The sequence below is a fragment of the Ascochyta rabiei genome, chromosome 8 (assembly GCF_004011695.2).
Source record: "Ascochyta rabiei chromosome 8, complete sequence".
Classification (NCBI taxonomy): domain Eukaryota; kingdom Fungi; phylum Ascomycota; class Dothideomycetes; order Pleosporales; family Didymellaceae; genus Ascochyta; species Ascochyta rabiei.
In genome coordinates, this window is record NC_082412.1 from 409,655 (window position 1) to 424,835 (window position 15,181).

The following is a 15,181-nucleotide window of genomic DNA, read 5'->3' on the forward strand; positions in this document are numbered from 1 at the left end:
TCCATCTGTTCTTAGAGACTCTAATAACCCAGTTATAGGGCAGATTGTCCTCTTTGTACCAGGCAGAGAGGTGGTTGCGGCCTTTAAAGATAATAAAGGGTAGAATAGCCTACCCTGTGCCATTAATGCCCTATATGACCGTTGTCTACTCTTAATTACCCTGCTGCACTGCCTTTAGCTGTCCTTAACGCTCTAAGCCTGTAACAACTGCTCCTATTAATATCTGGCCTATTATAAAGCCTGTCTTATTAAAGTTGTATGTGTTATTGTCCTAGATACTATACTTAGCTTTAACATTTGCTACAAGCCTAAACCAGCCCCTAATAATCTCTAGATCCTTACAGAGGGCTCTCTTGTAGTTATACTTGCAATTAAACCTTACTTTAAGGTCAGGGCGGCGCTTAACAAACGTGTTAGGCCAGTTTATGCTAACATGGCCTATATTGCGCTTAGCACGTAAAGAATTAGCTATATCAGCTACAGCAGCCAGCTAAGGGGCAAATCCTTATGCATCTAGCTTAAGGATATACTTAGTAATCACGTCCTCCTTAGTCTAGTCTATAATCTGTTAAACTGGCGTATAATCAGCTTGTGCAGGTTGTCCTGTGTATTAAGCGTGTAGTGTGCTGTAAGGCGTGTTATATATAGCTGTAGCGTGTTACACAGTAAGCGTTACGTCTTATTTAATTGCCTAGAGCATAAGCTGTATTGCAGCTTCTCTTAAGGGCGTAGATTAATGTTGTTGTTGAGGCATTGCGTGGTAAGGTGGAGGTTTGGTGTGGTCTTGGCAGAGTGATCAGCTCACCCGTTTGATCCGCTCACCCGTGGAGTACGTTAACGTTGTTAGATCTTCTTAGTTATCCTAATATATTCCTTGTCTTTAGAGTAGCCTAAATAATACCAGGTTATAGAGGAAATCTAGGCACTATGCAACATTGTCTAAGCATAGTACTTGTTTGCCCCTAAGACCCCTCTGCTAATATATTAACAGTAATATATTCTTATATCTAGACCTTAGAGTTTCTAGTCTAGATATACTCTTCTATTGCTAGCTAGCGTATATTTCTAAGTCTTAAGAGGTTATTATAGATATGCGTAGTTAAGCTAGAATCTAGAAAAAATGCCTCCTTTAATAAATATCCTTAATTACTTACGCTACATACTGCTTTTATACTACCTTTATTAACCTAAGGAATTTCTTAGCTATCTAGTTAATTAATAATCTTGTCTAGTGTTTAGGACGTCTTAATATATAGAGTAATTAATTAAAACGCTGTTGTTATTTGCAGTTTCTTAGTCTATTAAGACATTGCCTGTATCCTCTTTTATAAGTTACTGTTATATTTAAGCTTATACTGTAATAGTTTTACATCGCCTCTATTTAGCTTAAACTACTTAGGTGCCTTACCTGTATTTACGTAGTAGTAGTTAGATATCTTATAACGCTGTTTATAGGTAGGATATATATCTTTAGCTCTTACTATATTCCTCTCTAGGAACTGCTTAGTTCTAGCACTTTAGCTATCTATCTTTCTTTTGCTTTGCCTAGGGTTTCCCTAGCCTTAATAATAGTTGTTAGATAGCGCTCTTAGGTCTCTACTAAAGGCGTCCCTTTATAGGTTTAAGTTAGATTTACTGCTTACTGCGTATAATGCCTCTCCTACTGCAAAGGCACTCTTAGGCTTCCCTCTTAGTAGATTTTAAAGGCTTATATAATTATAGAAGAGTTTTATTATTCTTTTTTTATTTATAGCTTTCTTATTATATCCTAGCCCTTCGAATGCTGTAGTCTAGGTTAATGCTATCTTAGATACAGCGCCTAGAAAATTATTAATAACAGCTTATATTCGTATAACTTTAGCTACCTTAAGAGTCTTAGCTTAAGTATCTGCCTAATTATATTTACTTAGCTATGTCTCCTATTTTGTAGTTATTTATATTAGTCTAAATGCAGTATAGTTTCTTTCTTATACTTACGCCTATTCTTCTTCTACATCTACTCTAACAGTGTCTTAGAGGGCAGTTATCTATTTACGCAGTGTTCTATTTTCTACGTAGTAGCTTAGCTGCAGATGTAGTATTACTGTTGTAAGAATGTGCTTAACTATTCTTAATATTTTACTTTTCTTATCTTAATAGTCTTTCTTAAGTAGCTTATATAACTTAATGTAAAGCTTATAGTCTTTACAATCTTCTTTATATACCTCTTATCTCTTTTCTAAGAGGTCTAATACCTATATTAGGATTATAGGTGTTTACAGTATAGTTATTAATATGTCTATTACTTTATATATTGTTCTGCAAGCTCTGCTTTAACCTACTTAGATAGTCTGTAATAACATAGTTAAGGTGTTGCTTATGCTTATTACTAGTTTGTATTATGTAATTTCTAGAGGTAGTAGCGCCTTTAGTTGTATGTATTAGAGTTGCACTCCTTTAGGGTCTGCTATCAGCTATATATCTTGCAATTAGCACTTAATCTTAAGTTAGCGGTACTAGGAGACCTAGTTGCGTAAGTTAGTAAGAATAACTATTACGTCTCTCTAGCTTTAGCTAGTTGCTATTTTGCTTGTTATTAACGCTTATTGTAGCAGCAGTAAGACTCTTAATTGTTAGATTAGATAGTAATAGTAATAAGTTAATAATAATGTATTAATTGTCTGTTCTTGTTCTATATAAGGGTGATTTTCGTCTTATCTAGGTTCTAGTGGGGGCCCCTGCACGGTTTCTTGGCAGTTATATCGCCTAACCCATTTCTCTAATACCTTTCATTTGATAAGAAGGCATCAATCCAGCCTGAACAGACACCGTAAGAAGACAGAGATAACTCATAGTCGTTTATATAGCTGACACGATCAACGTTACAAGACGCATACTAGTGTGAACGTGGGCGCGTAGGCCTAGACTTGGAGCAGATTAGAAAGAGAATAGTTACAGTCAGGGCAGCCCTCCAGTTCTTGCTGTACTGAGGGTGTAGATTACTAGACATCTTATTTTGTGAGAAATACTGACGTATAGCGCGTAATGCCCACTTAAACGTCTATTAAGCCTTACTAAGGCTAACGCTAAGGTTCTTAAAGTGCTTTCTTGTTAATTACAACATCTGTAGAGACAATAGAAATAAACACTTGCTAAACAGGCGAGGCGTTAAGACAGCTATATCTCAACGCTAACGAAGTAGTAGGTAGATAAAGAGAGGATATGATAGATTGTCACCCGCACTTATAAGAGGCTGTTTTCTTTTAAGGAGTTTGTTGTAGTAAGTGCTGTCAACTAATAGACGCAGTTAAATGGTAGCTTATCAACTAAATCATAACTGTTTTGCTTCGAGGATTACCACTACGCCTGCTGCGTCTGTGCAACCCTAAATAACCGTACTCCTCCTGTGCGCCTTGTTGCCCTTATGTAGCCTTTCTGTAGGTGCGTAGATCTGCCGCTTAACTAGCTCAGAGTTAAACACGTTCGCATCATCAAAGGCCTTGTTTTTAACCTACAACACTTTGTCTACAAAGTCTAGCGCTTTAACCTTGTTAGCTAATAGAGGTACTGTATTGTTACCTTGCATAGTTAGCTTAGAACTGTATGATATACTGCCGTACACTACCCTCTTTACTAATACGTTGTTCTTTAAGGTAAGCAGCTATGTAAAGCCTCTTCCCAAGCACCATTTGCACATTTCTGAACATCTACTAGACGACTGCTAGGGCTACTTCGAAGCCAGCACGTATAGAGCTGCTTAATTCAACATTTGTTATAATAATCAGCGCGTTAAGGTCTGCTTTGGCCTGGTACAGTTATGTCATAGCGTTCTAAAGCTCCCTTTTATCTCTGTCTACGCTGATGATTACATACGTGTACTGCTTAGGTTTGTTTCTTGCCAGCTAGGCAGCAAAGGCGTCAAGGGGGCGTTACTTCAAAGCGTCTTACTGTCTTTAACAAGGATAGGGTTTCTATTAGCCTCAGAAAGACAGGAACCATTGGCACTAAGTAGATACGCGTACTTGAGCAAGTGCGAACTGACATAGGACCATAAGTAAAACCTGTCGTAATTCGACGTATCCTGGGCAACCTCCCTACTTCTGCCTGTTCATGACTGAAACTTTTCAGAGATCGCATCATGGATAGATCTTGAAAGTCCCTAAGACTCGTACTCAATATCAACAGCTATGAGATAATTGTTAGTATACGTCTAAGATAACATGCTAGAAGGGTGGTAACTTGCGGGGTGCGCGAATTGCCAGAAGTCAGACTAACGCATTCTGGAGGAAATGCGGTGCCACCATTACATCTTACGGGGCAATACTTCGCGTCTGTTCCACTTTCGAGAGCCTGTAAAAATAAGTCACTGTTTTCACAACTTTAAAAATGATTCAATTAGAAGTACACAGCAGTGTTTTCCTGTACTGTACTTGCACTGCCAATGACCAGAGCAAGCTTCTGCCGAGGCAAAAAGAGCGAGAAATCCGGCAGCGAATGAAATAATTCGAACCATGTTAACTTATGTAGGAAGGCGGAAATTATAATCTCTGACTTGTCGGCAACGTTTTGATAGGTGTATTATCAAGTGTAGGTAGAGCGGTTGTTAAATGGAAATTCTATAGACAACAGAGCAGACAAACTCTTGACTTTATACTTGAGAAGGGGCATTAGCTAGTAATTTTCTAGTCATTTCCTAGCGTTTTAGCTTTGTTACGAAATTAAAAAACTGAATTTTCTATTAATACTATTCTAAGCTTGAAAGACCAGCAGTAAGCACTAACTAGACGATGGGCAACGCACAGAATCTAAATGTCCTTTTAGAAGTAGGTGTATTGCTAAGCCTAAGATAAAGGCTCTCCAAAGACCATAGTCACAGTTTAACAGAGCATCAACTCTATGCCAACCTACCTAAACCGACCTTCTTGTACCGACCTTCTTGTACTGATCTTCATGTACCAACCTACCTACCTGTGATTACTAACCTCTCATCTACCTTCCGGCCCTTCCGGACCTTCCGGACCTTCCTCCAGCTAATACAAGGTTGATCCTGAACGGGCGAAAATACAACTCTTCTTGCAATGACTACCTGCCTAACTGTTTCACGCTTTTCTTCCGCTAACTTGCGGCTGTCTTTAAGTGCAGATTAAAGTCATTCCCTGTATGAATAAGGCAGAGGGTAAACCTGCAAATGGTAATATAAACATCATACAATATATAGAGGTTACCTGGATTAAGATGATAAAGTTTTATCTTTTGTTCCGTAACCACAATTTTAGAACTTCTGCCTGCAACGTACCTAGAGGTTATGTTAGTTCTTGCGCACGCACTTTAGCTAAATGTAAGTTAGTACAGCAGTGTGAGAACTAAACAACCAGGTTGTATGCACCCACTCTGGAGTGACATGCTGAAGCTGTGTACCGGCTGCTTAAAACGCGTAGGCTGACAGGCAAACGCTAGGCCAAATCTGTAAAGCGGAAAACTATGATCCCTGTCTGCCGTGTGGCGCAAACTGAAGCGTGGCCGTGTTCGAGGGGAAGCCGCAATCGCTAAGCACTGTGGATCTCTAGCTTTGCATTTCAATTCAACGTTACAACGCCTGCCGTTGAGAGTACCTTTGCCTGAGCTAGCGCGGTCCACCCTCTCTGATATGACCAACCTAATGTACAGTCTATCTAAAAGAAAAGCTAGAAAATCTTATATCAACGCAGGTAAGTAGGAGGTATCCGAACATGGTGGGAGTCCGCTACGACGCATATGGAGTGCTAGGATAATGATGTACCTAGAATACATTCCCTACACCTATAGGTCTTGTAAGGTGCATCCCTAAGTGGAGGGATACACCATGTCACGAGACAGGTTGGCTGTTTGGACCTTCGGCGCCTCTGACGAGCAGACACGTAGAGTCGCCGTTCATCAATACCGCACTCTTTGCAGAACAAGGACTATGCTAGGCTGTTTTGGGAAGCCGCCGAGGGCCAATTAGATCGCTAGCGGTGACCCACCACTCAACGACACCCCTTCAGTCTTTCTCCGGCATTAGAATAGTATTAATTGCAGCCAAAACAGTAACCTAAAAATAGTTGTAGATGATTGTAGGGGTATTTGTGAGTACAACAGTACCTATATTAGCTTCCTCAGCTTATCCCTATCTGTAGTTGCAACCCACAACAACCTCTACAGCAGCCGATTTTAAGGTCAGCAACGTTTACTGTAGTTTTTAACAATATTGTAGCAACCTGAACGCTTATAACGTAGGCGTAAGTGGTTTACAATTAACCTGCTGCTAGCTTAACAGTGTACTAGGTAACAGTGGCGGATAAGGGATTAACAATTAACTAATAATAGTAGGTTATAGTCTGCTAGTAGGTTGCGCATAGGCTAATAGAGGGCTAGGTTAATAGGGGGCTCTAAACATTGTAAGGTATTAAAATTAAGCTATAATAGGGCATATTAAATTTGCTACAGTACTAATTTACTAGAGAGACGCATCCTGATGACATTCTGATGTCTTGGCATATGCAGAGCCCCGCACCATTATCTGATCATTACCCGACTGGCTCGGAGGTTTGCCCCAGGACAGCCTAGCATAGTCCTTGTTCTCTAAAGAGTGCGGTAATGCTTATGAAGCCATTCTCCTCCACGTCAGCAAGCTCTGACTGAGATCTTTGCTCTGTAGATTGCGCTGTCAATTATTCCGTTAGTGCAGTAAAGCAACCCTTTTGCATTACACCTCTGTCTACTTGCCACTTAAGGAGTTTCCTTAGATATTGGAGGATTGAGGATAAAGCGCGTTTAAGGAAGGCTATTTCTATAGTAATAAAGGACAGCTCTAACGCAGACGAGTGCATGCCGGGACCTCCGAAGTGTAGGGAGATGATCCCTGCAAACAGCACATCCACCACAAAGCGAAATACGGACATAAGACCCTGCACACCAAAAATTCGTCAGAATCTATCTCAACCTAGCTAGGATATACCCTCCTAAGCATCTTAGAGCCTACAGGCGTCTGATTGCTGCAGGTTGCCTGGTTGTTCAACCTATTCTTTTGCAAAAAGAATCGAGTTTGTTAAACACCGACTACTGTCTTATTAACATATCTTATTTTATTATAAAATATCTTTTCTACAAAGCACTTAAAAACTAAAAAAACAACCTATCTACACAACAGATAGCAACAAGCCTTTGCTTAGCTTTCTAATTCTAAATCTTACTTTCTACTTCTAGACATCTACAGGTAAAATTAGTAAGAATAGAATAGAAGGTAAGAATAGTGAAACTAAAACTGCCTTTTTACCTTGTTTTTCAGCCCTAAAAAGCAGACAGAGACTAGGTATCTCTACCTTTGCAAAAATAAGCTCTCCTCTAGTTACTTTATAGTTATTTCTTTATAAAAGAGAATAAAACCCTACCTATAACCAGGACCCTAGGACTATAGAACTAGAACTACTACCTAATAGAGAGTACCCTCTAAACAGGGAGACAATAGACCTAAGCACTCTAAGGTCCCCTAACACTCTAGGAAGGACGTACTAGCCTACACCTACTCCTAGACATGTGTCTATACCCTTATTATTACCCTCTTTGTCTTAGTAATCGACTTTAGGAATATACTAACCTAGCAGAAATATAAGAAATTTAACTACACCTCTACCTTCTGCTTATTCTAAACAACCTGCTCGTAGACCTGCTACTCTGACAGCACCTAGACTCCCCCCTTCTAATTTAATATTACTAGTAGACCTATAGCCTAAGCTCCTATTGCTAAGACTGTAAAAAAAGCACTATTTATTACTAGTATAATGATTATTTAAGCTTCTACTGTTACTGCCTCTAGCAGAGAACAGTTCAACCTCCTAGACCTTCTAGAACTCTTTAGGGATTGTACAGAAACAATTGAATAATCGAACAAGGCCTTTCTATCCTAGTTTCTTAAGACTTTTACCTTAAAAATGTGTTTAAGAGAATTAGAACAAGAGCAAAACTCCTGCAAAAACCTACCTCTGCTAGTACTAAGACCTCTACTGCACAGCCTACCTCTTAGCCTACTTCGTACGCACCTGCAGCTGCAACCAACCTAGTTAAGAACACATACTAGTAAAGAGTTACTAAGAGAAAACAACCTATTACTACTATATTAAAGAACTTTCTTAGTGCACGCTAGGTAGTCCTTACACAAGAACAAGAACCTACCTCTTTTACCTCCCTTAAAATGGGTAATGCTTTTAATAGAGCTTTTACAGATAAAGGAGCAAACCTACCTTTTATTGCTCTGCTTACTTTAGCAGAAGAAACAACATTGCCTGTACTACTACGCCTACCTTTCCTACAAAATACCTACTTAAAAACCAAGTATTCTAGTAATCTATGACTGCATATAAGGAAGCCCTTCTGATAGAACTATAGCATAAGGTATTAATACGCTACATGCTAACGTCCCTGGCAGTAAACTAAGACCTAGGTGTACTTATGTTAGAAATAGATACCTTTAACAAGGGTCTGTCTATAGAAAGAAGCCTTTTTTAGCTAATAAGTAATAAAAGAAGATAGAAGTACCAACTAAGATCTGTTCGTATAGCGTTTACTATAGAAAAGGATGTGTAATAAGCTGTATAGAATAGATAATACCTGCTAGAAACTAGTATAAAAGTAGAAAAGTTTATTACGACACCTTCTACTACATAATGCTAAATATGTTAGCAATTTAGCTATATAGAGAACAGGTGCCTTTATAACACTATATATAAGATATATGTTTAAAACAACTTACAACACTGTATAAGTGTAATACTTATAGTACTTTAGGCAAGACCTAAACAAACCTACTCTTAGGTTCAACATAAAGAAAGAAGACTAGGATCTATTTCGGATTTGATTTAATTTAATTTAATTTGTAAGTTTAACGTCCAGTGTAAGTCTAAAACTATATAAGACGAGAGCAGTTAAGCTACTCTAGTAATTTAAGGAGCGTGTTTGTAAAAGGTAGTAAATATAGGTTTAGAGTCCTGTAGGGAGAGCCTATGCTCTAGGGGGTTAACAGCATTTTTTAGGTGTCTGTTGTTTATTGTAGGTACCACTTACAGGTGCCTATTCTAGTGTCTGAAATAAAAGCTAGAGTAGCTAGAATTCCCTAGGTTGTGTGTAGTAGTAGTTGTATTAAGAGTTGTTGTCCTTGTAGGTTGTCCTGCATTATTTTTCTTACTTATTTATATTCTTTATAGCTAAGTAGGAGGTATCAAGTTATCTATATGTAGCTGCAGATATATCTGTTACTATCTACCTTCTATAGGTTGCAGAGGTATGCTTTATTATATCTATGTCCTAGTTTTAGTTAGTAGTAGGCACTTACTATCTCTTGTTTAGTATTTCTAGGTAGTTTTATCCTATTTATTAGTCCTAGCTAGTATTTTGCTGCGTAGGTGTCTGTTTTCCTTAGGATTGCTTTAGCTTTATAGGAAACTAGTTTATAAACCTATTTGTCTGTTATAATAGCTTTTACTTAGATTCTAGTTATAGCAATACTTATAGCGTTAGAGGTAGGCTTCTTTTTTATTGCTTCTTTTGCTAGAAGGTCTGCTTTCTTATTTCCTGCAATGTCTTAGTAGCTAGGGGTCTATTTAAGGCTTATTGTAGCTCCTTTATCTTTAATAGTTTTAGCTACCTTTATACAGTATATTTGCTAAGCCTGTCTAGGCTTGTTTAAAGGAGTTTTTAGTCTTAGGATAGCTACCTAGTTGTCTGTAAAGACTTAGACGTCCTGTCCTGTAGTAGCTATAGTAGCTGTAATTTTTAAGCCTCTTATTATTCCTTCTAGTTCTCTGTTGTATACAATTTAGCCTTTACTAATGTTATAGTTTATAGTGTAGATTTCCTTAGGCTCTTAGTTGTAGTCTAGGACTATAATTCCTACTCCTATCCCTAGGCCTCCCTCTACAGAGGAAGCGTCTGTGTAGATAGCTAGTAAATTACTTCCTACTTTCTACAGCATCTTTGTTTTATATGCTTTTACTTCTTCTTCTTTTAGTAGTTTTAAGATTTCTGTTTAGTATGTAATAGCCTTATTCTAGGGGCAGAAGTAGAAGTCTTTTAGTTTCTCTTCTCAGATACTAGGTATAGCTTTTTCTACAGACTATATAATTTGTATAAGCTGTGTAGAAGGTTCTATTCTTAGCCTAGTACAGTTAACCTCTCTTTACTCTGTGCTAGATTCTAGGTTTGTGTTTTAAAGGGTAGATTCTAGCTATATTATAGCAGTATAGATAGGGTAGTTCTTTAGAAGCTTCCTAGCTCTAAAGGCGTACTTTCTTATTGCAGTGTTTAGCCTTATTATAGGAGGGGCTAGTACTGCCTCTACCTCTTAGGGAATTATAGGTAAGGTTTAGAAGGTGCCTAAGATTTTCCTAAGTGCTAGGTTCTGTAGTCCTTGTAGTTGTTTTGCTATCCTAGTTTGTTACTTCTAGAAGACCTAGCATCTATAGTCTGCTATGCTAGTAATACAGGCTAGGTATATTTATTAGAGAGTAGTAGGTGTAAGGCCTTTACTGCTGTTTACTAGTCTACACATTCTATAGAAAGCGTTTCTTACTTAGCTAATCCTTGTAGCAGCATGCTCCTTAAAGGAGAGCCTGTTGTTAAAGTAGATTCCTAGCCATTTAATAGTCTTTTTTAGTGTTATAGTAGACCTGTCTAGCAGAGTAAAAGTGTAGTTTTCTACTTTTTAGCTTAAAGTAAAGTAGATAAGTTTAGTTTTTAGCGTATTAAACTATATTACACAGCTAGATCCTTTTATAAATAGGCTAGCTATATCTCTTTCTAGTAGGTAGATGTTTTTCTTTAGGCTAGTAGACAATACTATAATAGCTAGGTTGTCTAGGTAGGACAGCAAGTAGTTTGTAATTAACTAGAATAGAGGTCTAATATATATTAGGAACAGGATAGGTAAGATAGGGCTTCCTTATAGGATTCTAGCGTTTATATTACTAAATTCTTCTGTTTCTCTATTAAAGGTTAGTTATAGTTAGCGTCTAGAGAGGAAGAATTAGATCTAGGCTATTAGGTTGCAGGGTAGCTTTAGTTAGTATAGGATAGTAAGTAGTTAGCCTAGTAAGACGTGGTTAAAGGCTCCTTTAATGTCTAGGAACACTGTAGTTATTATACGCTTTAGTTTCCTTTATTCTTACACTTAGTTTAGCAGTAGTATAGAGGCGTTTATAGCTAATTTTTATACTCTTCTACCTAGTTATAAAGGATGTAGTAGGGTAGTTGTTTTAGCTAGTATGCTAAGCTGTTTAGTAACTAGTCTTTCTGTAACTTTGCCTAGGCAGCTAAGGAGAGTAATTACCCTATAGGCTTTAGGGGCTGCATAGTCTAGTTTATTTAGCTTTTTAAGGATAACTCCTGTTACTCTTTTCTAGATTTAATGGTAGTATCTATAGTTAAATAGTGTAGAGAATATATAGAAGAATATATCTGTTTCTACTTTATATACTGTAGTAATAATCTCCTAGTTTATTATATCTAGTCCTAGGGAGCTACTTTAGATTTGTGAGGAGCAGGCGTGTTCTAGCTCTTCTTTAGTAAGGGTTAGCTATTCTTAGCTACCTTCTTAGTAGGTCCTCTACTCTATAGGCTGAGAGGAAGGTAGTCTAGAGAAGAGAGTGTCTCTTAGTGCTGAGTACTTGCCTTAAAAGGAGTTCTCTATTCCCCTAGGGCCTTATATAGTAGGTATGCTTTAGTTACCTACAGTCCTAGTATAGGACAATGCCTTAAAGATAAATTCTATATCCTCTTTTTCTAGGAATTAATTCTAGTAGTTGTGTTTTACTACTTTTACTGTTTATAGGTAGTTATTTCTAGTAATTAGGTAGTCCCTTTTCTATATGTATGTAGTTATAGGGCTAGTAGCTAGTTCTCTCTGTAGGAGGCGCTGTTTGTTAAGCATGTTTGTCCTTAGTAGTTTTAGGTCTAGGTTCTACTAAGGCTTACTTCTTGCACTAGTAGAGCTTTGTAGGATTGTAGTTTTAGCTGTGTTTGTTATTACTGTAGTAACTTTAAGCTGCTTTTCTAGCTCTCTGTCCTCTCCTTAGATAAGGGGTAGAGAGGTGCTAGTAGAGTGTCTAGGGCTTGTAGTATTTAGGGCAGGGCTTTTTCCTAATTCCTTTGCTAGCTCCTTCTAGAATAGGTCCTAGTCTGCCTTCTTAGTGTTAAACTAGGGAGTAGGGTTGTTTGGGAGCTGTGTTCTAGGCATAGTAATTGTGAACAGGATACCTAGGTGGTCTAAGCCTATGCCTGCTAGGGTTTACTAGTCTTCTATCTAGTTTATAAGCCTATGTGTAGCAAAGGTAAGGTCTAGAATACTTTCCCTACTTATGTTTAGCCTGTAGAAGGTGCCTATACTAGAGTTATTTAGTAGCTCTAGGTTTTACTCTTCTATCTAGGCAATAAAGCTACTAGCTTTTAGTGTTATAGTAGTTATAGTAGGGTCCTACTAAGGGTAGTAGGTGTTAAAGTCCCCTAGTAGGATTAAGTTAGGCAGAGGTTAGCTATTTAGAAGCTTTCTTTCTACTATTATTATTTCTTATGTGTTTGTTTAGTTGTATATATTATAGATTGTAAGGTTTAACCTAGACTGCTAGACTGTAATAGCTAGAAAGTCTAGGTTAGGGTTTAAATCTGCTGTTAGGGTAATTTGTACTAGTGTTAAACGTAGGACGTAGGCTAGAACGCGTGGCCTTATGCTATAGTCCTGTAGTAGAGGTAGGATTTATATAAAGGAGGGGTGGTTTACAGAGTGTGTGTCTAAGTAGTCTAAAGGTTGTTATTAAGTAGGGGTAAGCCATAGTTCTTATACTAAGACAAGGTCTATAGCAAGTTCTACTATAAGTTATAAGGCGCTCTCTATAGCTTATACCCTCTTATTTAGATTTACTTATAGAATTCTTAGGTTGTCTAGCATTCTAGATATGTTTATGCGTTTATTATAGCCTTATAGGCTACATATTAAATACTATCTACTATATGTGCTTCTTTATAGTTTATACAGTTAGGTATAGTATATACATAGGCTTTGCTAGTAGTGCTACATGTGTTATACTTATCTAGTGTTATAGGGTGTTTATCTGCGCATATCTTATATATAGTGCTATTAAGGCACTTGTTCTCTATATGTCTAAATTGCTAACATTTTTACCATTATGTAGTGGGAGGTGTAGGAACAAACTTCTCTACTCTTATGCTAGCTCCTAGTAGGTATAGCCTATTGCGTCTAGCTTATTGTACTTCTTTTTCTATTATAAACGCTACACAGACAGATCCTAGTTTTTGCTTTTGGCTCCTTTTGTAGCTTGTTAGCTAGAATATGTTTCCTACTATTATTAGGCCTTTGTTAAAGGTAGTTATCTCTAGCTTAAGCACCTCTAGGTCCTAGTTTATATCTAGAGATGTAGGGATATTGTGTAGGATTACTTTATGCCATAGTTCTATTAGAAGGGCTTCCTTATAGGTAGTAACTAATTACTAGATTACTTAGTTTTTAAGTAGGTATTTTACAGTAAAGAAGGGCGTTATAGTAAGAACAATGTTGTTCCTTTTACTTAGGCTAGCAGAAGTAATTATAGGAAGGCTTACTCCTTTATCTATAAAGGCCTTATTAAAAGTATTATGCATCTCTAGGGGGGTAAAAGAGGGTAGTTCTTACTTTAATATAAGAACTAGTTAGCGTGCACTTAGAGAGTTCTTTATAATAGTAGGTTGCTTCTTCTTTGTAACTGTTTGCTAGTCTGTGTTCTTAGGAAGGTTAGCTAAAGCTGCAGATGCGTATAAAATAGGCTAAGTAGAAGGTTAAATAGTAGGAGTCTTAGTAGCTGCAGTAGGTTTCTAAAGGCGTTTTGCTCTTGTTTTAATTCATTTAGACACTGTTTTAAGGTTAGATACTTAGAAGGCTAGGATAGAAAGGCCTTATTTGTTTATCCTGTTGTTTTCTGTGTAGTCTTAAAAGATTTCTAGAAGGTCTAAGAGGTTTAATTGTTCCTTGTTTAAGGTAGCTAGGGAAGAAGCCTAGATAACTATTGTCCTAGCAATAGATAGAGCTTCTTTTACTGTTTTTGCAATAGGGGCTTAGTTTATAGGCCTAGTAGCTATATTCAATTAGAAAGGGGGAAGCCTAGGTGCTGTTAGAGTAGCAGGTCTACTAGCTGGTTGTTTAGAGGGAGTAGAGGGTAGAGGTAACGTTATAGTCCTATTAAATATACTAGGTTACTATATTCCTAGAGTAGATTGTAGGTGTAATGTAGATAACAAGGGTATAGATAGAGGTCTTAGGATTAGTATAGGTGTTAACGTACCCCACGGGCGAAAGAATCAACGGGCGAGAGAATTACTCCGTTTTACTAGCGAAAACCAAGAATCTAAGACTTAATAACTCTAGATCTAGTAGATAAAATTCTTTAAAATAGCTAGAGAGTATTTTTATACATAAAAAGAGTAATTAACTAGATCTATAGAATTCTATTAGCTATATTAGACATAGCTGTCTAATAACCCTACTTTAAAAAGCTACTATAACTCTATATCTCTAGAACTACTAGAGTTATAGCCTTAGGCTCTTTAGGTATAATAGAAAATATTTTTATTGTATTACATAAGCTTCTCTAAGTTTATTAGTAAGCCTAGATAGTAGTTACAGGGGTATTAGTAGAGCTAGAATAGACCTTATTTAAGGCTTAATAACTTACGTCATCTAGAGGTAGGATAAGTGCAACTTTAATACACTCTGCATATAGTATCTATATATCTATTTCCAAAATTTTAGTCTAGTTGCTTTTAGTTTCGCTAAGTAATTAAGGAAAAGGCTAATTCTTAGCAAAATTGGTTCTCTCGCCCGTTGATTCTTTCGCCCGTGGGGTACGTTAGATAATATGCTTAATGTGCAAAGAAGATGATAAAGGTGATTAATTGATAATTATCTGTCTTAATGGTTCATTTTATGTGTGTGTGCCGCTAGCCCCTAAGCTAACCAAGGTTAACCCTAAACCCCTAACTTGGCTCAGTAAGGTCAGTTATCTAACACACCCCCTTAGCTTTAAGGCCCTATTAAAGCTAGACATAATTAGCTCTTATTGTACCTCTAGGTAAGCAAGCTTTTAGTTAAGTAATTCTATCTAGGTGTTAGCTGGCTTTCTTTGTTTAGTATGTTTCTTTAGTCCTA

The 15,181-nt window shown here is 37.3% G+C and overlaps 2 protein-coding genes across 2 annotated transcripts, besides 23 other annotated features; one reads left to right on the plus strand and one right to left on the minus strand.

The window, feature by feature from the left end:
• Window positions 1-106: part of a mobile genetic element that runs on past the window's edge.
• Window positions 1-109: part of a mobile genetic element that runs on past the window's edge.
• Window positions 1-837: part of a mobile genetic element that runs on past the window's edge.
• Window positions 1-2,715: part of a mobile genetic element that runs on past the window's edge.
• Window positions 276-469: a mobile genetic element.
• Window positions 838-1,960: a mobile genetic element.
• Window positions 1,961-2,778: a mobile genetic element.
• Window positions 2,601-2,715: a long terminal repeat.
• Window positions 2,607-2,657: a tandem repeat.
• Window positions 2,716-2,719: a direct repeat.
• A 1,119-nt stretch (window positions 2,779-3,897) lies between the features above and the next one.
• On the minus strand, window positions 3,898-4,119 carry EKO05_0005279 (uncharacterized protein; the record flags this gene model as incomplete). Its single annotated transcript, XM_059636566.1, has 1 exon — window positions 3,898-4,119. One exon carries the CDS (start codon window positions 4,117-4,119, stop codon window positions 3,898-3,900), a length of 222 nt encoding a protein of 73 aa, XP_059492549.1.
• Window positions 4,120-4,268: 149 nt separating this feature from the next.
• EKO05_0005280 (uncharacterized protein) lies at window positions 4,269-4,424 on the plus strand (the record flags this gene model as incomplete). The annotated part of the gene is made up of 1 exon (XM_059636567.1): window positions 4,269-4,424. The coding sequence occupies one exon, from the start codon at window positions 4,269-4,271 to the stop codon at window positions 4,422-4,424; it is 156 nt and encodes a 51-aa protein (XP_059492550.1).
• Window positions 4,425-6,875: 2,451 nt separating this feature from the next.
• Window positions 6,876-8,777: a mobile genetic element.
• Window positions 7,172-7,212: a tandem repeat.
• Window positions 8,778-8,787: 10 nt separating the features above from the next.
• Window positions 8,788-8,846: a mobile genetic element.
• Window position 8,847: 1 nt separating this feature from the next.
• Window positions 8,848-14,307: a mobile genetic element.
• Window positions 9,465-9,504: a tandem repeat.
• Window positions 11,229-11,371: a mobile genetic element.
• A 3-nt stretch (window positions 14,308-14,310) lies between the features above and the next one.
• Window positions 14,311-14,366: a mobile genetic element.
• Window positions 14,367-14,426: a mobile genetic element.
• A 405-nt stretch (window positions 14,427-14,831) lies between these two features.
• Window positions 14,832-14,885: a mobile genetic element.
• Window positions 14,882-15,181: part of a mobile genetic element that runs on past the window's edge.
• Window positions 14,889-14,892: a direct repeat.
• Window positions 14,893-15,040: a long terminal repeat.
• Window positions 14,893-15,181: part of a mobile genetic element that runs on past the window's edge.